Source organism: Equus asinus, chromosome 17 (genome assembly GCF_041296235.1).
Source record: "Equus asinus isolate D_3611 breed Donkey chromosome 17, EquAss-T2T_v2, whole genome shotgun sequence".
Taxonomy (NCBI): Eukaryota; Metazoa; Chordata; class Mammalia; order Perissodactyla; family Equidae; genus Equus; species Equus asinus.
The window spans coordinates 31,380,692-31,405,144 of NC_091806.1; the positions used below are offsets into that span (position 1 = coordinate 31,380,692).

General features: G+C 49.2%; 1 protein-coding gene across 1 annotated transcript; it reads right to left on the reverse strand.

The window, feature by feature from the left end:
* Positions 1 to 413: 413 nt before the first annotated feature.
* Positions 414 to 18,674, reverse strand: LOC106826454 (equilibrative nucleobase transporter 1-like). Its single transcript, XM_070487378.1, has 14 exons — positions 18,438 to 18,674; positions 17,413 to 17,445; positions 17,044 to 17,266; positions 16,535 to 16,664; positions 14,205 to 14,251; positions 11,866 to 11,942; positions 11,541 to 11,633; positions 8,790 to 8,929; positions 7,552 to 7,661; positions 6,280 to 6,457; positions 5,951 to 6,066; positions 2,382 to 2,568; positions 1,596 to 1,719; positions 414 to 515 (listed from the first exon to the last, which is right to left on the reverse strand). Exons 1-14 carry the CDS (start codon positions 18,672 to 18,674, stop codon positions 414 to 416), a joined length of 1,797 nt encoding a protein of 598 aa, XP_070343479.1.
* Between the last annotated feature and the right edge of the window lie 5,779 nt (positions 18,675 to 24,453).

The following is a 24,453-nucleotide window of genomic DNA, read 5'->3' on the forward strand; positions in this document are numbered from 1 at the left end:
AACCTCACCCTCCACCTGGAAATTTACCTGGCGGTACAGGGCCCAGGCACACATGGGCTTCAGGGCCAAAGAGGCCTAGAGAAGCAGGTGACACACCTCCTCTGCCATCACATCACCTCCCTTCAGGTCAAGGCTCTGCCAAGGCCATGTGCTTCCTGCTCTGGGACTAAGGAGAACTTCCACAAGCTTTTGCTTTGGGTCTGTATGGTATCAATCAGCTTGGCATTGAAATTCTTTTCTTGCCTATCAGAAGTCTCAGCTAGCAGTTACGTGTCTTCTTTTTTCTAAGAAAAAGTGATTTCTGCTTAATACAAGAAGCCTGAGTGAGCAAAGACTTTCTGGATACGAGGTCCTCAAAGGTAGGGGAAGATTAGCAAAAGCATCTGCAGAGCTGAAAAGGGAGGGCTCCCGAACTAAGCGATTGAAGGGGGGCCTTCCTTCTGCTGGCACTCTCGGTACACCAGGAAGGGGTGCATTAACGTCAGAAGAGTGAGGAGCACCAGCATCACGTTCACCTGAATGGAGACAGGAAGGAGTGAGGTGAAGTCCAGGAACTCTGAACAATGCCCACGACCAATGAGGGGACCAGAATTCCGCCTAGTTTATCTTCCACTTTCCACTCAGACACTCTGGTGCCCTGGAGGAAGGACTCTGCGTTGCATTTCATTCTGCCCTGTGGAGCCAGCTGGGGAGAGATATTGTGCCCATTTCATGGATGAAGAAAGAGAGGCCCAGGTGGCATTCAGTGACCAGCTCAGGGTCACACAGGAAGCTGACAGAGGGACCAGAGCTACATCATATCTTCTGAATATTCAGTTAGGGTGCTCCGATATCACAACCAAGTAATTCTCCTCAGTCTTTCAGTTCAAGGCTTTTTTTTTTTCTCCCAGTGACAGATTTAAACTCCTTTCTACACCTTGCTGATCTTTTTAAAATGAGGCTAAAGGGCTGTGCAGTGGTCAGAACACTGAATTCAAAGTCAAAGGACTTCTGCTCCTTTGCTGTGGGCTTCTGAACATAGAAGTCACACAACCCAAATCTTTGAGCCTCTGTTTCTTCTAGCTCAAACAGCTGGAGAGTCATGCCCACCTCCCAGCGCTGGGCGGGTGAGCATCCCTGGCGGTGTGGGGATGCAGGGATGAGAGCACAGACCTCCTGCCACTCAGATCAGCTGTGGAATCCAATGCACGTTGCATCCCTAGGGCCGATGCCAGGGTCCGCCTGTGCTCATCACAAGCAGGAAATATGTTTGAAGTCTTAGGTTTTAATGAATCATTGTGAGGATTTTGCGTTCTCCTCTAGAATATGATTACTTGTCTCCACACACATAAAAAAATATTTTCTTCCCAAATCTCTGAAGAAAGTGGGCCCCCTGGGCAGCCACCCCATGATAACCCTGTGGTTTCAGATACCCACAGCACAAGGCAGGGTGTTCCCACTGACCCCAGTTTGAGAAGCAAGACCAAGGATGTACCCGTGTGCAGCAATGTTCCTGCAGGAAATAACTCAGCCAGATTTGGGGCGCCCCCTGATGGGTGCCCATTGACTCACCCAGATTGGGATGTCCTTGGTGGTCTGAGGCCCACAATACTCACGTAGAACGGGTCATTCTGGAGGGGGCCCTTGATGAAGGTGAAGATGGGGAACTGGAGCAGAGACACAATGGCTGACAAGACCATCACTAGCCCAAAGATCTTCCCAAAGTGTTCTGGAGGGAAACTGGGAGAGAGACAAATGGGGTTCCAGTGAGACTCAGGGACCCTCCCTCCAAGCAGGGCCTGATCTGGTTGGGCCTTTGTCAGCTACTTGCTCACAATTCCCCTGTCCTCAGCCTACCTTCAGCCACCCACACCAGACAGCCCTGTCCCCTTTGCCTTTGCTCAGGCTTTCAAACTACAGAACACAGAGAATTTATTGTGCTTGACAGTGGGAAGACAGCAGGGAGCCAGACACACGCTGCACCCCAGGGAAGTTGCAAGAAAAAGATGAACACAAAAACACATCACTATATGCCAGATGATGTGCGCACCATCAAAGGCAGCAAGAATGGAGTGCCCAGAGCACAAATAAGGGAAGACACTTTCTTTCCAACTGTTCCCTGGGAGTGTTGGAACAGAAGTGGGCCTCGGAGGGTTAATAAGCGTTCACCAGGTAGAGAACAGAGGCAGAGGGAGAGCTGATACGAAGGCTCAAGTACATGAAAACTCTACTCCTCCGGCCAGCCTCACCTCCAGGCACCACCCTCTACACCTGCTCCCAGACCCTGTCACCATCACCTGACCATCTCAGGCCCATCCTCACCTCCCAATTTCTGTGCCTCCAGCACACTTCCCTTTGCCCCGTGTGTCCCCCATTATGTAACGCACCCGAAGCCCATTTACACAAGGGTCAGGAAGGCAGCATTGCCCCCATAGAGGAAGGAGCGACTGATCACTTCCAGGATGAAGGTGACGTACTGGAGGGGGAGGACAGGGACCGAGGCACAGAGGGCGAAGCCCAGGCACAGCAGAGACATCAGCGCCAGAGAAGGAACCGTGGAGCAAAGGGCTACCGCCGAGGCTGAGAAACCTGGTCCAAAAGGGAAGAGGAGAGGCTGCCTGCAAGCGGGCACAATGGAGGGCAGGAAGGAGGCAAGAGAGATCTGGGTAAAGGGAGGAGCCACCATCCATCTAACTTTCCAGGCAGAAACCCAGGGGATCATCCTCGAATCCTCTTTCTCCCACATGCCCCATCTCCAGTCCATCAATGAATGTTGATGAGCCACCTCCTAATTATCATTCAAATGTATCCACTCTTCTCCATCCCCACCAACTCATTCTACTTTTAAACCACCATCACTAACTCACTTATTACACAGATTGCAATGGCCTCCTAAGAGGGCCTCCTGCTCTGGCCCCTGCAACCTGTAGCCAGGCATTCTGTGTAGCATGACAGGTACTAACAAAAGACAGCTGCTATTCAAACAGCCATCCAGAGGGACAGCTGTCTTGGCTGTACTGCAGCCCTGTCATGGATAACTAGGCAGCATGACAGGAGTAAGGAGAAGGTCCTGCTGGGGAGCATCCTCAGGACAGAGAGTCACACAGCAGGAAGACTGCAGAACAGGGCGTGCAGTATGTGGCCTTTATCTGAGGGCAAAATTATGTCTATATAGTCTGTCTTTAAGAAAAAAAATCATTGCCTAAAGACAAAGGGAACGAACAGGGTGCAGGGAACAGAGAGGAAAACTAAACTTCTTTGAATGTGTACTGTTTCATGGTTTTGGCTTTGGGAAAATGTAAATGTTTGATATACAAATGTTTCAAAACTAAATTAAATTAAAATAATAGGAAAAGAACAAGCAGAGCAATCTTCCAAAATCAGGAACAAAATGAAACCAATGAACACAACTTTATGTCAAGTTGGTGATTCTTAAAACAGTAATTTGACTGTACATCCTCTTGTGGGATATATGCTAAGGAGGAGAATGGAAGGAAGCACGGGAGGACAGAGAGAGAAGAACAGCATTCAGCAACAGTATTGTTATTAATAATATCGATATTGCTAAAACCAGTGATAATATATAAAACATATTTCTAAAATACTATACGTGTGTGTGTCTGTATAGTATTTTTAGGAACCAAGATTTTCAGAGGAAGAGAAAAAGAGATACGAATGTAAAATTAAGGAAGTAAAATTTGAATTAAAGTATCATTATTAGGCATTCATGATGCATTTTTTCTTCAAAAAATTATGTATGCTTTAACTCTATCCAAAGCCCAAAAGCAATGACAAGCCAGGAGAATTAGAAATGCCACCATCCAGACTACAGTCTTTAAATACCATTTCCCATTAAAGGGACCCAGCGTTACTTGGAGAAACGGCTGGTTTCAGGTCTGGGATTGGAAACATACCCAATGAGATGGATGTGAATATCTCATTGTGCTAGAAACTAAAGACACTCTCTAAAACTAATGGGATTATGTCTAAAGGACACAGATACTGGATTGGAAAAGTTCCCAATGGCCAAAGATGTGATGATTTGAACATCAAAAGGAATCGTGGTGAAAATAGATTGAAACACATCAAGTATATTTAAAACGAGACTTTGAAAGAGAAACAATGAGTAGTCACCCCTGGAGGTTGCTAGGGCATCAATTCATTATTCTCAAAATTGGTAAAAAGAAGAAAAACCAAGCATTTATGCCAGGGTAACAAAATAGTTAGTAAGGGGAAGTTTTTCTTTCTAAAGGAATTCTCGCTGTTGAAAGCAGAAGGAAAGATGGAAATAGGAAATCACGAGTTGGCAACCCTAGTAAAATAATGGGTATAGGCATTGATCATCAATGGCTGCTACAATCATCAGACGCACAGTCGATGGGAAACTTATAATAAGTGGATGAGACTGACAATGTCTGAGCCCATTGATCAATCTTAACATGATAAGAACAGGACAAGAGGTACCAGGGGCCTGCTGACGGGAGCCCTTAGGAAGCCCACAGCTCCACCTCTGAATTATTCTTGCCAAAAATATGAAACTGAGTCTCCTTGAGCTTCCAACCTGTGTGTTTACAGGAAATACCCAAAGAAATGACACCAAAAGAATGCCAAATCCAAAATGTGGAAATGTGACAGAACAAACCATCCCATTTCTGCAACGAATAAACAAGGACAAAAAGCATGTGGGAGATGATGCTTATACGTTTAAAAAGACATAAAAGGCACATCAACAAAATATACTGTGTGGCTCTTAATTTGAACAAATTAACTGTAAAAAGACATATTTGAGACAATTAGGGAAATTTGAGCAGAGTGCATAGTAGATGATATTAAGAAATCATTGAGGGTTTTTTTAGATGTGATAATGATACTATGCTGATATTTAAGTAAAAGAGGACTTATCCGTTAGAGGTACAAACTGAAGTATTTACAGATGAAATGGTTTGATGACTGAGATTTGCTGTAGAATACTCCAGCAGGGTAAGAGAAGCAGGGCAGGGGAGTCAGGGAGGGGTGTAGATGAAAGTCATAGGAGAAATGTTACTCTCCACTTTTGTCCCTCCCCATCCCCAACCCCTGCAGGTTAAAATACCTCAGCACCCCTCTGTTACTTGGCTTATGTCCAAGGAGCTTCTCAAAGATTCTTGGCATGGGACACAGCCTGCCCCTTCTCACGGCTCTCTCTCCAGACCCTTCCATACTCCTGTGTACCATGGCCAGCCTGAATTACTTTTTTTTTTTTTTTTTTTTTGCTGAGGAAGATTCAACCTGAGCTAACATCTGTGCCAATCTTCCTCTATTTTGTATGTGGCTTGCCACCACAGCATGGCTGATGAGTGGTGTAGGTCTGCACCTGGGATCCTAACCAACGAACCTGGGCCACCGGAGCAGAGAGTGCTGAACTTATCCACTACACCACCGGCCAGTCCTTGAATCACTTGAAGGGATTCCTCGGAGTCCTCAACATTTCCCTCTCTCCTTCACAACCTTGACCCCGCCTTCAGCCCACCGTATTCTTGGGCCACTCTTCCAGGGCCCTCCTCTTCATCTCCTCACTTCTGACTCATCCTTCAGGTTTCAGCTTAGATGCCACTTTCTCCAGGAAGCCTTCCCATACACCGATCTCATCCTCATCTGGAACAGGTTATGTGCCCTTATTGTGTCCCCACAGCCCCCTGTGGGTTTCCTTCATGGATTGTAATGCCTAATGACTTTCCTTTCTCCACTCTCTACACTGAGAACAAGGACATATCTGTCTTGTCCATTGTTGAATCTGATCTATGTCTGGCCCATAATTGGCACTCAGCGACTAGTGGTTAGACAGACAGATGGATAGATGGATGGAGGAATGGAGGGATAGACGGATGGATGCAAGTAGAAAAAGATTAAGAACAAAAGAGAAGATGGGCAGAAAGGTAAATGAAGATCTCTCCTTTCCTGGTTGTCTGATGCTCCAGAGCGCAGGTCTCACCTGTCTTGCTCGCTTTCTTCTGGTACCTCTGTTTAAGCTGGTCCATGAGCAGGCCATTCCAGGGGGCACAGAGCACTCCAAAGAACTGAGTGATGGCAAAGGCATTTGTGTACATGCTGACTGCAGAGGGCAGAGAAGCATTGAGAGATAAGAAAATTCCAGGACTGCCTTACAGGAGGGGACCCACCCACCCTGCCCTGCCTGATCGTCCTCCCCACATCCCTGCTCACACCTTTCTCTGGAGCACATAGCCCTACTGGGCTTAGCACCGCACACTGCTCAAGGTTACAAGTTCCCAACTGGGATGCACAGATGGGATGCCTCCCAGCCCCGCCACATACCTAGTGCCCTTGGCTAAGGTGGTGAGCAGAGAGTTGAGGGTGCCGATAAAGATGTAATGCCACAATTGTATCATGGACAGCCACATCAGGTGCCAGGCAAAGCGCCCCAAGAAAGCGTAGCTCCAGAAAGAGCGGAGCTCCTTCTGCTGCCCTGGATCTGGGATCTCTGACGGAGAAAGGAGGATCTGGGCATTAATTACGACGAAAGTGGAGGACGAGGGTGAACAACAGTGTAGAGGCCTTAATGGAACACTCTGAGGTCCATGTTCGCCTTCTATTCTTACCTCCCAGAACTCATCCGGCGTGCTCTCCGAGCTGCCCACAAGTGGGACGTGCTCAGCTCTACGCCTTGGTCATCCTGGCCCTACCACCTTGAATGACCCCCCCCCCATGTTCTTCTCATTGACTGGAATCTGATCTGTCTTTCACAGTTTGATTTCACCGACACTTCTTGCACTAACACTTTCCTGATCTTTCTCAGTCATGATGGTGAAAAAAAGACAAGGAGAGGAGAAAGTTAGACATGAGATGAGGGTTAGTGGCTGACAGCTGTTGTCTCAGCTGCACTACATCCCCTCTCTTTCGGTTCCAGGATCCTGGTTTCTTCTGGAAATCTTCCCCTGCCCTTTTCATCATGGTCCAGATGGGGCTGTGAATTCAGTGTTCTGTTCCTCACCCAAGGTGGCCCAATCCGATCATTCGCCCTAGAGAGTGGCTGTGACTTTCGACTGGGGCCCCCAGGCGTATCCTGGTTCTGCTCATCCTGGACCCCGGAAAGTTCATTTTTCCCTTGATTCTGTGAGCTTCCCAGAATCCTGTTCTTGTTTCTACCTCAGCCATCAGAGGTTTGTGATGTTTGTAACAAAAGACCCAAACAGATGAGGAGGCAACAGAGGCGGTGATGGAAATGGAACGGTGAGAGGGCAGACCCAGGAGACCTGCAGAAATGAGGACAAATAAGGCAGACTTAGGACTGAAGAGCCGGGGGACAGGAAGGAAAATGACGGAAGATGGAATTCAGGGGGTAGTGTGATAATAACATGAGAGAAAGAAAAGACGGACAGAAAGCAGAAAAGAAACAAAAGTCTTGCCTCTGTCTGGACGCTCTATAAAGTGAGGGGGTCGAGAAGACCCCACAGGTCCTTTCTCCACCTGACCTTTCCTGATTGAGTCTCTAGGGAAGCTCTGGAGGTGAGGGACCAGGTCGGCCGCCACGAAGACCAGGTTCTGAAGGGAACTGGGTTCACCAGCAGGGCTCACCTTCCTTTGGTGAAACGAACTTCAACTGTCCCTCCAGCTCTTTGGACTCCACTGTCTTCTTCTCCTCCTCCCTGCTGTCCCTCCCACAGCACAGACCTGGGAAACAGAAGCTCCCTCAGCCAAGCCCAAGGACTGTGAGCTGAGCCTGAGTCTCAGGATGGAGGGAATAGTGCAGAGGATCCCCCGTTTCACAGCACAGTGAAATCACCTCTTAACAACCCCGAAGCCCAAGCCACAGCCAGACCTGTTAAATCAGAGTGTCTGGGAGTGGCAGCCAGGCTTCCAGAGTTTTTGAGGATCTCCAAGTGATTCTGTGATTCTGATACCCAGCAAAGTTTGGGAACCACTGGAGGCGTGGGAAGAGTAGGAGAGGCGGAGTTCACATCCCAGCTCTTGTTCTTCCTGGCTGTGGCAACATGGCTCAGACATAACCCTTCCGATCCCCATTTTTTGCATTTGGAAAATGGAGCTAAGGCTGTCTATCTGAGAGGATCATGGTGAGATGAAATTAGAGAGCAGTTGAGATCTGGCAGATAGCAAGTCAGCAGCAAATGAAAGCACTCCCTCTACTGCTTGTGGGGAAAAGCTGCAAAAAGGGTCACATTTCTTCACTTCCTCTGTTCTCCATGCTTTGCAATGGAATTTTGTAGCTCTGACTATTTCCCCATCCCCTGAATCTGCAGTGGGCCTTGTGAGCTGCCTCAGCCAAGAAAACACAGCAGAGATGATGCTGTGCCAATTCCAGCCCGAACTTTAAAAAGCTTGTGCATTTATGCACTCTCTCTCTTGGAACCCTGGAACCATCACATGGACAAGCCCAAGCCAGCCTGCCGGAGGATGAGAGCCAGGTGTCCCAGACATCCCTGTTATCCCCAATGACCTCCAGAAAAAAACTCGTATGAGTGAGGTCATCCTAGACAAACCAGCCCCTAACTAGCCCATTAGATGATCAGAGGCAAGAATGAGCCCTGTCAAGATCATCCAAGTCTGTCCCTGATCAGTAGAACTCGTCAGCTACCCACAGACCCAGGAAAAATAATAAATGCTTAAGGTTTCAGGCCACTGAGTTCTGGGGTAGTCTGTTATGCAGCAATTGCCAGCTGACACACCCATTCTGGTCTTCCTCTCCTGTGACAGGTTTCCTCTGCCCTACTGTGACCACGACTTTCCCATCCCCTGCTTCCATCCCAGGTCACATGGGGGGCTCGGGCCCACAATTGCTAGATCATAGTCCTTACCCATAGCGGTAGTTGGGGGGCAGCGGGTAGGGGATGTGCCCCCGGGGCAGCAGGAGGAAAGTGCGCCCAACATGCCAGACACTGAAAACAGAGAAGAAGAGGAAGGAGGCCCTGAGGCTGACGCCCTGTTCATAAAGGAGCTGCAGACAAAGGAGGGAAAAAAGTCAGTGTAGGGGCCAGCGCCGTGGCATGGTGCTTAAGTTCACATGCTCTGCTTTGGCAGCCTGGGGTTCGTGGGTTCAGTTCCCAGGTGTGGACCTGCACAGTGCTCATGAAGCCACGTTGTTGTGGCATCCCACATACAAAATAGAGGAAGACTGGCATAGATGGTACCTCAGGGACACTCTTCCTTAAGCAAAAAGAGGAAGAGTGGCAACAGATGTTAGCTCAGGGCCAATCTTCCTCACCAAAAGAAAAACGTAAGGAAATTCTGACACATGCTATAACGTGGATGAACCTTGAGGACATCATGCTAAGTGAAATAAGCCAGTTATAGAAGGATAACTATTACGTGATTCCATTTGTAGGAGGTCCCTAGAGTAGCCAAATTCACAGAGACAGAAAGTAGAAGGGTGGTTGCCAGGGGCTGGGTGGGGTGGGATACTGGAGAGTTAGTGTTTAATGGGGACAGAGTTTCAGTTACACGAGATTGAAAAGAGTTCAATCTGGAGATGGATGGTGGTGTTGCTTGCCTAACAATATGATGAACTTAATGCCGCTGAGCCATACACTTAAAAATGGTTAAGATGGTGAATTTTGTTCTATAGATTTTACCACACCAAAGAAAAGTCTGGGTAAGAAGCAGGAGCTGGAACCCCAGTGTCTAAGAATGAGTCTTGGTACAGGCTGTTGCCTTCCACCCTGGAAGCTAACTAATTACACCTCGTACACACATAGCCTCCCTGTCACCCCAGGGCCCAACCAGCAGCAGAGGAGGCAGCGTATTACCCATCACCACAGCCTTATAGAGCCTCCTAGTGAAGTGAAGCTTCTCAGAGATCTTATAGCCTGGTGCTTTTTTTTTTTAATGGCAGCAAAGTCCTTTTGTTCAAACAAAATTTTACACAGAAATTCAACTTATGAAACACATCAGTGGGGAGTGGCCTGGTCCTCCTCCCTCTTTTTCTCCTTCGTGACCAACATAACACCAAAGGGAACCCCTCAGTGTTCCTCGACACCCAGTTTGAAAACCGTTGATCTAGCCCAACCTCCTCACTTTACAGAGGGTGAAACTGAGGTCCAGAGAGGCACAAGGAATTGATCAAGGTCAGAGTAAGCAGCAGCAAGGTCAGATTAAACGGAGATCTCCAGCTCCTGCTCTGGCGCGCTCTCTCTCCTTCCAATTCCAAAGAGGGAAGAGAGAAAGGGAAGCATATCCAGGGGAAGGAGGAAGAACCTGGAAAGTGGTTCTTGTACGCGTGGTAGAAAGGCTTGAGTACGTGCCCCAAGGCTCAGCCTGTGGGCGACCCTCCAAGCCCAGGTGCTCAGTACTAAGCTTGTTTCATATCTGGATGGTGACTCCCAGAGATCCTCTTCTCTTGCCCCTGGCCCACAGGCTGTGCCAGCTGCCTCTGGCCTAACACAAAGCCCAGAGGGAAGTCCCAAGTTGGTCGGCTTCGGGTGTCAAGGGCGCATATTCTTTTATTCCTTTCACTCATTCATCCTTAGTTTGCTAGCTTTTGTCCTCCAGCTTGTTGCCTCATAATCACAGAATGGCTGTCACAGCTCCAGCTATATTCAAACATTCAAACAGTTGCCACAACATTCAAAGGGGAAGGGTGGAAAGGGGGACCAAGGAGGAAGGCTTTCTTTTTGCACTGCTCTCATCTTCCAACAAGGAGAGAAATACCCTTAAATTCCTCATGAATACAACCCCTTCACCTCACTAACAAGGACTGGAGAACATGCCCACCTCTACTCTCATTAGCAAGGAGGAAAGCAACTGCCTCAGTTGGCTTAGATCAATCAGGATTCATCCCCTGGGCTAGGAACACCACTGCCCAGATGAAATGTTAGCAATGAAGAAGGGAGAATGGCTGTTAGGTGGGCTACTAATAGCACTGGCAACAGCCCATCCCCTGATCACTAACCTCGGCCTTCAGGAGAGCTGGAGAGGACTCTGTGTCTGCCCCTGCTGCCCCCTTGAGCCACCTCCCACCTCCCTGTCCAACCCAGAAGGTCACAGGCACAAACACCCCATTGGAAAGGGCCCTGAGCCTCTGCCCAACACTGGCCCGGGAACATCATTGCCATGCCTTCCCTTGGCCTCTGTGCAAAAATCCTACAGAAGTGTGAACAAGGAGTTTAATGGTTACAAGCTCAGCTTCTAGAACCAGACAGGCCTGGGCTCAAGTTCAAGTGTCATGTTTTCTAGCTGCAGAAGCGTTGATGGAAAGAAATCATGTAAAGTTCACAAGACAAGTGTCTGGCATATATTAGTGCTCAATAAATGTTGGCTATTACTATTTTTTACGTTTTCGTTTTTGTTTTTTAACTCAGGCACCTGGACTAACATCTGTTGCCAATCTTCTTTTTTTTCCCCTTCTTCTTCTCCCCAAAGCCCCCCAGTATGTAGCTGTATATTCTAGTTGTGAGTGCTTCTGGTTGTGCTATGTGGGACACTGCCTCAGCATGGCCTGATGAGCGGTGCCATGTCCACTTTCAGGATCCAAATGAGCAAAACCTTGGGTCGCCCAAGTAGACCATGCAAACTTAACCACTCGGGCAATGGGCTGGCCCCATATTTTTTACCTTAATGACAAGGAATACTGCCGAGGAAGAGTCAAACACTCCATTGTAGAGAGTGATGATGGTTGAGCGGTGTTTGCCAAACAGGTTTCCCACCTGGAGAGAACGTGACCAACCTGAATCACTTATTTAATCATGAAATAAATATTTCCTGTGCACCCAGCATGTTCCAGGCCTTCATCTTACCCAGACTCACCCTCCACCTCAGGAGCTACCACCCTGGCCTGGGCCATCCCCATTTAAGGTAGCCAGTGTAGAAAAGTGCTTCTCCCTCCCTCCACGCTGCCCAACCTCATGCCAGGTGCCTGGGATGAGGGCAGGCTCACACCTGCAGGTTGGTGATCAGAAACAGGATTCCCCCGACGGTGAGCATGGGCATGGCCAGGAAGAGCAGCAGGGCTGATTCTGGAACAATCAAACCAGAGGTGGGGCAGTATCATAGTGCAACCCAAACATGGAACCCCAAACTCTGGCGGCTACTTGCTCCAAATTCCCAACAATCCCGGACTCAGGGCCCTAATTCTAGCATCCTTCGAGGTCTTAGGGTACTGGTCAAGGCCCCCCCAAATGTCCTTGCAGAGGTCTCCTGAGCCACCTTCTTCCCCACCAAAGATGGTCCTTGGTCTGTGGCAGACCTGGATGTCTCCAGATAGACTCGAAGTGAAGCCACTGCTCCCTTCTCTCGTTCAACCACAAACAGCCCCTTCTATCCATTCTTGACACTGTGGGGAGAGAAGTCTGGACTCTGCCCCCAAACCCAGCTTCTTATTCACTGCATGACTTTGAGTTGGATTCTGAATCTGTGACTCAGTGATCCTATCTGTGAAATGGGAATAACAGTCCCTGCTCTTCCTGCCTTATGGGGTGTTGGGAGACCTGAGTGAGAAAATGGGACAGACTCTTTCCTTTGTTCATCAAACTTGAGCACTTCCTTCATGGGGCATTGTGCTTGGCATTGGAAATGAAGGATGGGTTAAGCACACTTCCTGCCCTTGAACAGACTGACCTGCAAACAAAGTACTATGATAGGTCTGGAAAGTGTTTGATGATAACAGAACTAAAATGCCAGGAGTTTGGAGCCCTTAATAAATTAGTCTTTCCAAACTACAGACTTCTTTCCTGATTTGGGCCATAACCCATGCCCATCCTATTATTTGCTAAAATGTTTTCTTTACGTTGACTCCCTTTTATCCAAAAGAAATCTATTATTTTTAAAGGAAACTTTGTATCACCACTGTAAATGAAAAGCAACTCATGTTGCTTGTCAAGAATAGAAAGGAACAGTAAAAATAAATGCAATGAAAGGAAAACAATGTTATTAAATTGTAACTAGATGCAGTTGCCCTCGGAACGTTCCAAGCTTGAAACCTGCTCCTGCCATAGTGTTAAATTCATACCGGCCCCATGTCAAGACTTTCGTTCATGAAATCAGAGGACTGAAACAGAAATAGAAAAAGAATGATTTTTCCACCAGACGATTCAGTGCGTAACGCGGCAAGGTTGTGCCTCCTAATGTCCTCTGAAGTAACTATTGTTCTATACCTTGAGAAGCCCTGTAAAGTGCTCATTTTAGACTACTCACACTATTTACCATTCAATTTCTGTCTTTATAAAAGGTACCTCTCTCCTAATGCACTCTCCTAAGGTTGGATGAGATTCCTTTCACAATTGGGTCATTGTGGCCCCAACACTTTTTCCAAAAACCGAAAGCCCCGTTTTATGGAAGAAGAGACAACAACTGCTCAAATGATTCACAAGGTGAGTGAAACATACCTATCCACCACCTCCACATTCAGCCACTTGAAAATCATTTACAGGCTCTTAGATAAGATAAAGCTGGTTTGATGAGGATAGTGGTTTTAAATAACTGGCTTGAGGTGCCAGGCTATCTCATGAGATCAAAGACACTCAGCCCGTGTTTACGGAGCACAAATGGAGACGACCTCATGATGCCATACGGCTTCAGCAAAGCACTACACACACAACAGTTATGTACTTTTACTTCCTATCCCCAAAATTGAGCCGCGCAATCTGATGCTGTGGAGAAATATTAGAAGGCATCTCTTGGCCAGCATAACCAAGATGCTAGGAGAGGGCATGGCCGGGGACCCCAAGCCCACTTCCCACTAGCTTGCTCTGTGGCCTTGGGCAAGTCTTTGCAAGTGGTCTCTCTCTAGCCTCAGTTTTCTCCTCTGCATACTGGGGGAAAGCAGGAATAACCCAGATTGGAATTCCTAGACTTTGGGAATTTTATACATTTATAGACCAGTAAAATTTGTAAAGAAAACTTTTGACTACCTAGGATCATCAACTCTTACCCTGCTGAGTGAGGATATTTTCGAAAGCAACTGTCATTCATATTATCATTTCGTTGAAATAAGAGAGAGAGAACATTTTAAGACATAGAAGAGGAAAGATGTAATCTTTGGAACAAATTCTTCTCTCTGAGGCAATCCCTCCATTGTGCTTATTTGTTGCATTTCTCAGTAGGTGAAACTGTTTTCTTAGACCAGTAATAACTTTTTAAAGGATTCTTTCAAGCTCAAAGTCTGTGGCTCTCTGATAACCGTGGGGGGTCAGTGTGTCCTGTCCATCACCTTCGGCAACTGTCCCACCCAGCAGGTGCCCCTGAGCTTGTGTCCCTCCCACCCCCCTGACAGCACTCACCTGCAGAGGTGAAGGCTATGGTGAGTGTGGCAGTGGTGTACAGAAATCTGAAACACAGAACAGGGGATGGAGGATGTTGTCAAGGAAAAGGAAACCTGGGGGACAAAACCAAGAATTCTACTCACCCAATCTCCAAATTTGGCACTAGAGTGCATTCTCAGCCTGCGGGTTCAATGGGCATGGATGCCTCTGGACCCCAGGCCCGGAACCAGGAGCCAGAAGCCCAGATGTGATTGATATGTGGCCCTGACCTCACAAATGAGGGTATTTGGCTCCTCTCAAGGTCCAAGGCTAGACTGGGAAATCCCTGGCAATGAACTCAGCTAAGGATGCAATGAGTTCAGGAGAAGATTACTGGGCTTGGCCAGAGACAAAGTGAGTGGAGCCAAGGCCCTCCCACTTGGGAGTCCCATCAGGCCAATCTTTTGGAGAAAGGGGTTAGTGCCTGGTCTACAAATCAAAACCTTCAGTCTCAATGACTACTCACTGTGTGACCTTGGTCAAGACACTGCCCTTTTCTGGGACTCAGTGGCCTTTTCTATAAAGGGAAATGATTGGACCGACCTAGAACCCAAGCTTAAAGTTCCAGGGTTCTGTGATTATAGAACCACAATCCAAAGGTTATGGGGATCTTCTAGCAGTTTGGGGGTCTTATAAGACATGGGGTAATAAAAGTAATGCCTGTGTGATATAGTGATTTAGAATAAGAAATATCTATTTGGTCCTTGTCCCTAGTCCCTATCACAGGACTTCTAAAATCCTTCAAATTCCTCAGTGATAAGAGCGCTAGGAGCATCTTTTGTTCTAATGAGGTGACTCTGGGTGGGCTCCTGGATGGCTCCTGGAAGAGACTGGTCACCAGAAAGACCAAGCCATAATTAGAAGATTGGAATTTTCAGCCCCGCTCCCCACTTCTCTAGAGAGGGGAGAGGGGCTGGAAATGGAGTTAGTAATTAATCATGCCTACTTGAGGAAGCCTCCACAAAACCCCAATAGTAGAGGGTTCGGAGAGCTTCTGGGTTGGTGAACACATCCACATACTAGGAGGGTGACACACCCCAACTTCCCAGGGACAGAAGCTCCGGGGCTCAGGACCCTCCCAGACCTCGCCTACATATCTCTTCATCTGGCCATTCATCTGCATCCTTTATCACATCCTTTAATAAACTGGTAAATGTAAGTAAGTTTTCCCCCGAGTTCGGTGAGGTTGTCTAGCAAATAATCGAACCCAAGTGGGAGGAGGTCATGGGAACCTCTGCTGTGTAGCCAAGTCAGACAGAAGTTGTGGGTAACCAGGGGACACACCACTTGCGACTGGTGTCTGAAGTGGGGGCAGTCTTGTGGGACTGAGCCCTTACCTGTGGGATCTGACTCTATCTCCAGGAAGATGAGGTCAGAATTGAGTTAAATTGTAGGTCACCCAGCTGTTGTCGCAGGACGGCTTGCTGTGGGAAGACACCACAGACACACACATTTGGGTGTGAAGTATCGTGTGTAAAAGTAAAGGAGAAACACAGGAAGGAAGACTGAGTTTTTCTTAACACATGGAGGCTGGAGAAGAGGGAAGAGAGGGAAGAGGAGGAGAGGGAGTCAAACACCAAGAGAGACGAGATAAAGTCATGATGTGCCAAGCACTTAAAGACCAAGGGACCTGGCTATTTCCTGGCCCAGCCGGCCCTCCAGTCCCTCTGACAACTAATCCCTCACAAGCATGCCAGGGGCTGCTTGCTTTGGGTTCTATCAGCTCCCAGCAGGGCACTGCTTATCACTCACCCAGGCCAGTGGAGTGGCACCCCGGGTGAGCAAGAGCAAGTCCGTTGCCCTCGTTGACTCATCTGCTTGGGAAACCCCATTGCCTTCCCTCCAGCCCCAGGGGACCTGATATCCCACCACTGCAGGTCCCAGGAGACCTCACTGGCTAAGTCTCTGGGGTTTGATGGGGCGTGAGGAAGATGACAACTAAGTCTGAGCAACCTGGCCATGAGGCCTTGTAGGAGCTATAGACAAGGTTCCCCGGGATGAAGGCAGAGTGACAATTTTAGGTTTTGCTAATTTCATAACCCCAGCCCCAGGCCAGCCCTCACAGAAAGCCTGTCACATAGAACACACATTCACACCTAGCAGAGGAAGGAGGCAAGGAAAGGGAAGTAGGGGTGTGGAAAGAGAGCAGGTCTAGCCAACTTCACACTCTGGGCTGTTTCTCACACAGCTGCTGCGGCAGTGCCTGGCAGGGCTGCCGAGTTACCTGGCCCAAGACTCCCTCCAAGAGAGGCTAATGCCAGAAGAATTCCTCTTGCTCATCTCCACCAAGACTGGGCCTTTGGACTTACATGGCTATGAGGCGGGCCAAGGTGGTCTTGAAATGGTCAAAGAGGTAACCGGTGGGGAATGTCATGAAGTTGTTCATGAAGGACGCCAGGGTGAAGATGAGCGAGAACTTCTCATCCTGGGCTTTGCAGTCTGGAGGCCAGAAAGGGGGATCTCAGAAGCCAGAGTGGGTGGACCAACCTCCCATCCAGCGCAGCCTTCCTACCAGGTGGGCTCCCAGCCTGGCTCCTCTCCAGAGCAGCCTCTCCCGTCTTGGACAGCTGGCTGGTGGAAAGTTCTCCCTTCGGTGAGCTGAAGTGTGGCTGCCTCTAATTACCCCTCAGGAGCTAGTACTTCTCTCTCCAGGCACCTCCTAGACTGAGGTTGAGGGGTAGGGGACAGGGGAGGCTGACACCCCCTTTCTCTCACTGTAGAAAGGTTGGCAGGGTGGGCAGGGGATGGAGTCTTCCCTACCTCTTCCCACCAAGTGAGAACCAGCCTCAGCCTCCTAGAGAAGTCATCACTCTCTTACCAGTCTGTCCCGTGGCATTGCCCGTCATCGTGGTATTGCCCGTCAGCCTGGCATTTGGTTCACACAGCTCCTCAAAGTAATGCTCTGTCTTGAAGACAAACACCAGCGACACCCAGCCGAAGAGGATGCCTACAAAGCCAAGACATTCCAGCAGCCACCACACTTCAGTGGAAATGAAGTTTGAAGATCCAGAAGTCCTCTCCCTTGGAGGGTCCACATCTTCCTAGCACCACCTCCATAATCCTCCCACCTCCCATGTCTTATCATCTTTCATTCCCACTTCCACATCACCTCAGTTCCACATGAACACACAGCTGCCACCAGAGGCCAGGGGCTGGCTGAGAGCCCAATACCAAATCTTCCAGGCACCGCCATCACCCAGTAAAAGCGCTGGCAGTTTCCCTAGAGGAGAGAGGAAGGGAGAAGGTGGGCTGGAGCATGAGGCAAAGGGAAAGCAGGAGGTAGAGCTGGAACTGTCCCTGTCTGATCCTCCTGCTGCCTGCTGGGCATTTGCCTTCTCTGTTGGACCATCATGGACACAGTCTTCGTCAACCAAAATGTTGATCCACAGTGATCAGCACCATCACATTCTATGCATCCTCGTGACACACTCATCCTTCTGGCCCTAACAAGAGGTGGGACAGGAGTTTCAACCCAATTCTAGAGATGAGGACCCAGGCTCATAGTCCTGCCCAAGTCATACAGACAGTCAGAGGCTGAGCAGAACTTGAACCCAAACCTACTCACCTAAAGCCTTGGCTCTTCCCGATGCCTAGGCAGCCACCTTGCTATCGTGCCCAGGTGTCCAACTCTCCCCAATTCTTCAGAGGATCAGAGAGCAAAAGCACAAAGAAATTTGCAGCATGTTGAGCACTGGCTTGGGTCAGAAGGTGCTCCCCATTTAGATCTGGGACGCTTCTTACCCAGCCTGTGCTCATGCCTCAAATCCAGACTTGACCCTGGCTGACACTTCTGGCTGAGCACTGGATGTGGTAGGGAAAGATGAGGTTATGGATAGAGACAAGTTTGCCCCAGTAGCACCTCTGCCAAGTATGCTGCAAGGCAGGATAAAAGAGGAAACATGGAGTGCCCCTCCTCAGGAATACACATGACATTAGCCCTGGATCTTGAAATCTCCACAATTCATTCCCCCACTCGCCAACCCAATCACACAGCCATTTGAAGACTGGAGATCAAAACGTAACTTCTGTTTCCACTTGACCCTCACTTTTTACCCTCTCTTACCCACCTCTAACACTTCTGTGAGCCTCAGCCCCTGCTGACACCCCCAGGGTCCTCAGTGAGGAAAATAAACAGTGACTCAGAGGCTGGGGACATCCCCTCCCTGCCTTCCTCCCCACCCCTGGACTCAGCCTCAGCCACAGGCCACTCACCTGAGCTTGACTAAACGTCATGGCTCTCGCCACCACAACAAAGCAGCAGGTCTTGCATCCAGGGATGCCCACCTGTTTGACAGTATCCTCTCCCTTAGTGCCCTGAAAGTCTTTGTCCACCTCTCCTAGGGCTGAGACTGATTTGACAGCCCCCTCTTCCTCAGGGGCATCTTCACCTCCAGAGCCTCCCTCCTCCTCTTCCTCCAGCAGCGTCAGTCCCTCCCTAGGAGCCTCCATTGTCCCGTGTTCTGCCATCTCCCCATTCTAAGACAGGATCTCATCTCCCAAGGGGCTCTCAAAGTTGGACGTTTCAGTCCCTGGCAGAGAGAAAGTCCAGGTGCACCCCCTCACATCTTTTCCTGTTCCTCTCTAGAACCATGGACAGTTCCTTCCTTGCCCTAGCCATCAGAATGCTCAGCCTTGGAAAGAGAGGAACCTAGAACCAAGCCTCCATGAGGATAACCTAGCCTCCCACACGAGGTCATGGGGTGAAGATCAAGGACTTAGCATCGGGCCATTGTGGGTAGGGGTACTGATTCCATCATCTACTACCTTTACTTCATTTGCAATATGCGTATACAATACTACATTCCTCATGGGGATGCTATGAGGATTAAAGGAGATAATGCATACAAAATGCTTAGCACAATACACTAGGTGAGCTCAAAGTAAAAGAAAGTCATTATGGTGATCATCATGGGCATTATGTATAAAGGACAAAATTGAGAATGTCATAGTATAAATGAGGCTGCAGATATACAGATGCCCCGAGGAGTCCCTCTAACTCCAGGATCTACAGTCTCTGTTCCTTTAAATGCAGACATCTTGCAATAGAGGATGGCCAGCAAAAGAGGTGGCTTTGTGACTCTGACACTACAGACTTTAGAAAGGAGCAGAAGAGAAAGAAAGACTGAAGACTAAGGAGACTTATCCAGATGAAGAGCTGAAACTGCCCCAGATAGAACAGCCAGAAACAGGGAGAGATTCATCTTGGCTTTTTCCTGCAATGGGTAACATAGTTTGCCAAACACACACATACACACACACACACACACACACACACACCCCACAGCCACACCATTAGGGGACATTGGGAGTGAGGTAAAGAAACATCAGGCATGAACAGAAGCCAGGATGGGCCAGAAAAGCTAATGCTGAGCCCAGCCTTTGATTCTCCAGGATGCTAGCACTTCTTTCTGAATAGAATGAAGCAGACCATGAGGGGCAGACAAGGTTGGCTTTCCAATGGACCAGAATGTGAAGAGGGGAATATTATTTTTATGTTTTGTACTTAATAAGCCCCTCACAGTCTCTGAAACAAAGAGAATCCAGAAACAATGATTATTGGCCTTCCTAGGCCACACAGCACTTAGAAAGTAGGTTCCCTCCTCAGAGCTCAAAAAGCCACATGTGCATCTCTGGTTCCCCAGAAAAGGAGACCTTTCACATAACTCAGAAGGAATGTGACAGGCAGAGGATGAGAATTCCTGTCCCTGCTGACACCCTTGCAACCTGACAGCCACACACAATCCCAGCCAGCCCTCCAGAACCTCCCAGCCCAGGCCAAATGCCTCCCAGGAGATGAACATTCACTTGGAATAAGTTCCACTACACCAGAAAGCACTTACCTGCCCAGAAGTCTTCCTGGGTCCTGAGGAATTCCCAAATCCCAGATCTTCCTTCTCTCCATCCCACAGTGACATTTTATATAGGGACTTTGGAGGAAGTTCCCCAGAGGAAGGAAGGTTTGCCACAGCCTGAGGGAGGTGGGAGGGCTGATAAGAACCCTTCATTTCTTCACTTCCCTGGGGAGACCACTCATTACCCTCCAGCTTCTCTCCTGTCACCCCTTTCAGGACCCTGGGGGGCCATTCTGAGATGTCTCAGAGCCAGTGGTTCCTATCCTGTACTGAATTTCAGACTCTCCTTGGGAGCTTGTCCAAAATGCATGATTCTCCTGCTTTATTGGTGGGAATGTGAATTGTCACAGACATTTTAACCCTGAAGCTTCACAGTAAGTGTGCCCCCAGGAAAGTTGGAGTGTGGACATGATCATGAGGACTCAGCAGAAATGAACATAACTGTAGATGAGGGCTGGCCCCTCGAAGGAAGGTGCAGAGAAAAGGGGTGTGGGCAGCTTTGGGAGTAGTTTGGAACGACCAAGCAGTGGGCACTTGCAAAGGCCTAACCCCAATGATCTCCACCGCAGGGAGAGAAGGGGTACGATCCCCACACACAAGGCCCATCTCCCTTCCCTGACTCTGCCTTCACCCCTCATCTCCATCCTCAGGATGGTGGGATAACACCACCCCAGGAGCAGCCTCCAGAATAAGTCCATGTCTGGAGATCTGACTAGGAGACACTTCAATGAAGACAGCAGTGCATTCTCCAACCAGGAGACCCACAGGCATTCCCGGTGAATCCAGCTCTCAGGAGCCTGGGCTGGGGCTGAGGGTGTTCTCTGAGGAGGAGATGGAGGCAGCAGTGTCCTGGAAGGGCCCTCTCCCCCAGCCCTCCCCTTCCCCACACTGGGCTGGTCCTTCTGCGGGTGCATCAGCCCCTCCTGGCCTGAACCAGTGGGTGTGAGCGTGACGCTGTCCTCCCACAGCTGAACTAAGTTAGCACTTCTGTGTGCTAGACTTCAGGTTGACATCTGTACTAATAAAATAGCTAACTTGTCTCTCCTGCATCCTGGTGTCCTCAGCACAGCCACCAACATAATCACATGGACCCGCACACCAACACTGCTGAGCTTGCTGTGATTTGTTATTAATCCTATTTCATAGAAGAAGAAATGTGCAATACATGGAAATTCAAACTGGAACCCATGCTCATTCGTACCACTACGTTGTTTCCTTAATGACTCTGCATAAAGGCCCACAGTTAGTGACAACTCACCATTGCGAAGCAGAGGGCTATATGCATTACAGATGTTGTCTAATTCAACTTTTATTTTATTGAAGAAGAAACTGAGGCTTAGTAAGGCTAAGAAAAATGAAATGTAGAACTAGGACTCGAACCCAGAGCTTTGTGACTCTGGTGGCTGGGATCCTGACTTCTGTGCTATGTCTGTCCAGGAAAAATTAGGACATTCCTTGGCACCTTCTTTTCTATATGTGTTGGGTTAAACCAGGTTCTGTTGCAGTAACAAGTAGGCTGTGAAATGTCAAGGTTTCCTACACACAGCAGGTCAGACAGCCCCTTCCATCGGGTAGCTATGCCTTCGGGGACTGGGGACCCCCAGATCCCTGTGGCAAGGACAGTGAGAACAGGAAGATCACAGGGGGTCATTTAAAGGCCAGGAAGAGACTTACATCATTTCCTCCCACATTGCATTGGCCACATCCAGTAGCATGCTGCAGAGCCCAAGTTATGCGAGGAATACCAGGAAACACAGTCTACCTCGGTCCCCAGCAAGAAAAAATGGTGAACATTGCACTCTCTGCTTCCTTATCTCCTTTTCAATGGCTTCTCTTCTCCACAACCGCCCTCTCCCCATGCCCACTGACAATGACACATATCCTTGCCTTCTGTATTCCTTCTCACAAAACCTCGTTCTAGGCAAGTTACCAATCAACCTCCCAGACGCATTAAGACATAAGGCCCTTGGAGTTTCTTCTCCTAAGAGTATTTGCTTTTTAATCAAAGGCTATTCAAGACTGCAAGGCCTTAAACAACCAAAGGAATGAATATATAATGGTTGAAGTAGAGCCCAATAACAGATAGTGCTGCATATTTGAGGGACACCTTATCTACCCTTGCCTGCCTCAAGCAAGCTTCAATCTGGAGAGGTCTAAGCCCCCTCCTCTCCCTGCCCACCCTCTACTTCCCGTTGTTGCTGGCAGGATATCAGGCTACCAGGATGGCCTAGAATCGATTCCCCACCTGAGAATTAAATAGGGACTTGCCATTCAGCCGAAATCCCAGTCCCAGAGCTCCCTATGCAGAGCTTCCTTTACTGCCTATCCCTCCCACCCCTGAAAGCCAGATTCTACTGTTCTTTCAGAAGCAGAGTGTCAAGAATTAGCCTGTTGCAGGGTCGGCCCTGTGGCTCAGTGGTTAAAGTTCCACACACTCCGCTTCAGTGGCCTGTGGTTTGCAGGTTAGGATCCCAGGTGTGGACCTACTCCACTTATGGGCCATGCTGTGGAGGCACCCCACATACAAAGGGGAGGAAGATTAGCATAGATGTGAGCTCAGAGCGAATCTTCTTCACACATACACGAAAAAGAATTCGCTTGTTGCAGTATGCAATGCAGGGACCTGGGTGGGGCGCTGACCCCCAGGCAGCCCCCGTTCCAAGCCCTTGGGGAGACTGACATGCTGTGATTTGCAGCTTCCTGACCCAAACTGCAATCAAGGCTGAGGGACACACCCCTCTGTGGAGGGCAGGCCTCTTCACCAGAAGCAGTCCCTGAGGTCCAGCATTGGTAAGATTCATAGCAAGCCCAAGACCCGTGGTCCCATTGTCAGAGGCCCACTCATATTCAGGGAACTCAGCCCTGCTGCTTCTTCGCCACCCGCCTCCCCTGGGGTTCTCCACCCTGTCCTGTTCCACCACCTCCAGAACATTTATAAGAAAGCACATCTGGGAGACTGTTCTTTTAGTTCCTGAAACTCCACATCCCATCAGATGCCTCGACAGGCACACACGTGTTCACACACAAACGTAGACCTGTACACAGGGGTGCTCAGACACACACCAACATGTATACACACCCCAAAACATACTGGCCAAAGGCACCCAAGTACACACGTGCGTGCACACACAGATTCAGGCATCTTACGGTGCGGAGCTTCATAGGTGTCCACAGACACACAGGCCTATCCATTAATACAGAGATGTGCAAAATGTACACCCTCAGACAACACACAAATACACACTGACTCAAAGATTTACGCACATTTACATGTACAGATTCACACATACACAGATACACACACGTATACAAAGAGTGACTCGCTTACACACCCAAATACACATACACGCATGTGCACGTGCATCTCCAGAAATATTTGCACCTTCTCCCTGTGCCCCATGTAGAACGACACCCAAAGAAGTATTTCTGTCTCAGAGTGCCCCCCTCATTCTCTCCCCACAACCCAAGGCTGTCTGCCCTCTTAATACCCAGTCTCAGGTCTGAACTCCTGCTGCATCAACCCCAGATCCTACCGGGAGCCAAGCATCCTGCCTCGAACAAGGTAAAGGGCAGCAACAGTGCTCTCTCTCAATGTCCCCTGGGTCTGAGAACAAGGGATGAGGGAGATAAGCTGAAGCCTGGGGCTGAAGACACAGCATGGGAGCCAGAGGCAACCAGATACCCTGACTGGCCCCAAGACTCTCCTGCTGGGAAGCACCTCCCTCCTGAGAATGTAGCCCCTATAGGTAGTTAGTCTGTGGATGATGGAGAGGGAAGGACAGCCACCCTCCTGGGAATGGAGTGGGGAACAGATCTCAGAAGAAGTTGGGGCCTTTCAATTCACCCACAGTGGCTGGAAGAATGGAAAACAGGGGCCAGTATCTGAGGCCAACAAGACAGAGGACTAGAGGAACAGGCTGCCCCCAGATAAGACTACTTTCTCCTCCCTCCCACATGCTTATCCAGATGGCATCTCACTGCTCTACCCCAATCCTTCAATCAGCAAGATCAGCTCCGGTTTGGAAAACCACCCCACTCCCACTCCACCCCACCCCACCCCACCCCGCATACTGAACCCAAACAAACCAGGACGGCCAGTTCCCCACCCCCCACCGTATGGGATCTTCCCCCAGAGCCTGGGGCGGAGGGGTGGGAATGCCTGAGCCAGGGCTGAGAAGGGTCCTCCGGAGTCCATGCTCCGCCCCCAGGTGGCGCTGCAGCCCAACACCTCAGCACCCACACCCACCCCTACCGGGAGCCCTACTCCACCACCTTTTACTTTCCTCAAAGCCCCACCCTGCAGGAGTGATGGCTTTCAGGTGTTTCGAACCCCAGGGAGTCCTCCAAAGTGAGCGATGAAGAAAAGAGTCAGGAAA

Coding starts and splice junctions, on each gene's coding strand:
- LOC106826454 (XM_070487378.1), bottom strand. CDS start 18,674: ATGGAGGCTCCTAGGGAGGGACTGACGCTGCTGGAGGAAGAGGAGGAG. Junction 14,252..16,534: donor TTGGCCCGCCTCATAGCCAT/GTAAGTCCAAAG, acceptor TCTGTGTTTCAG/ATTTCTGTACACCACTGCCA. Junction 1,720..2,381: donor GCTGCCTTCCTGACCCTTGT/GTAAATGGGCTT, acceptor TCTCTCTCCCAG/TTTCCCTCCAGAACACTTTG.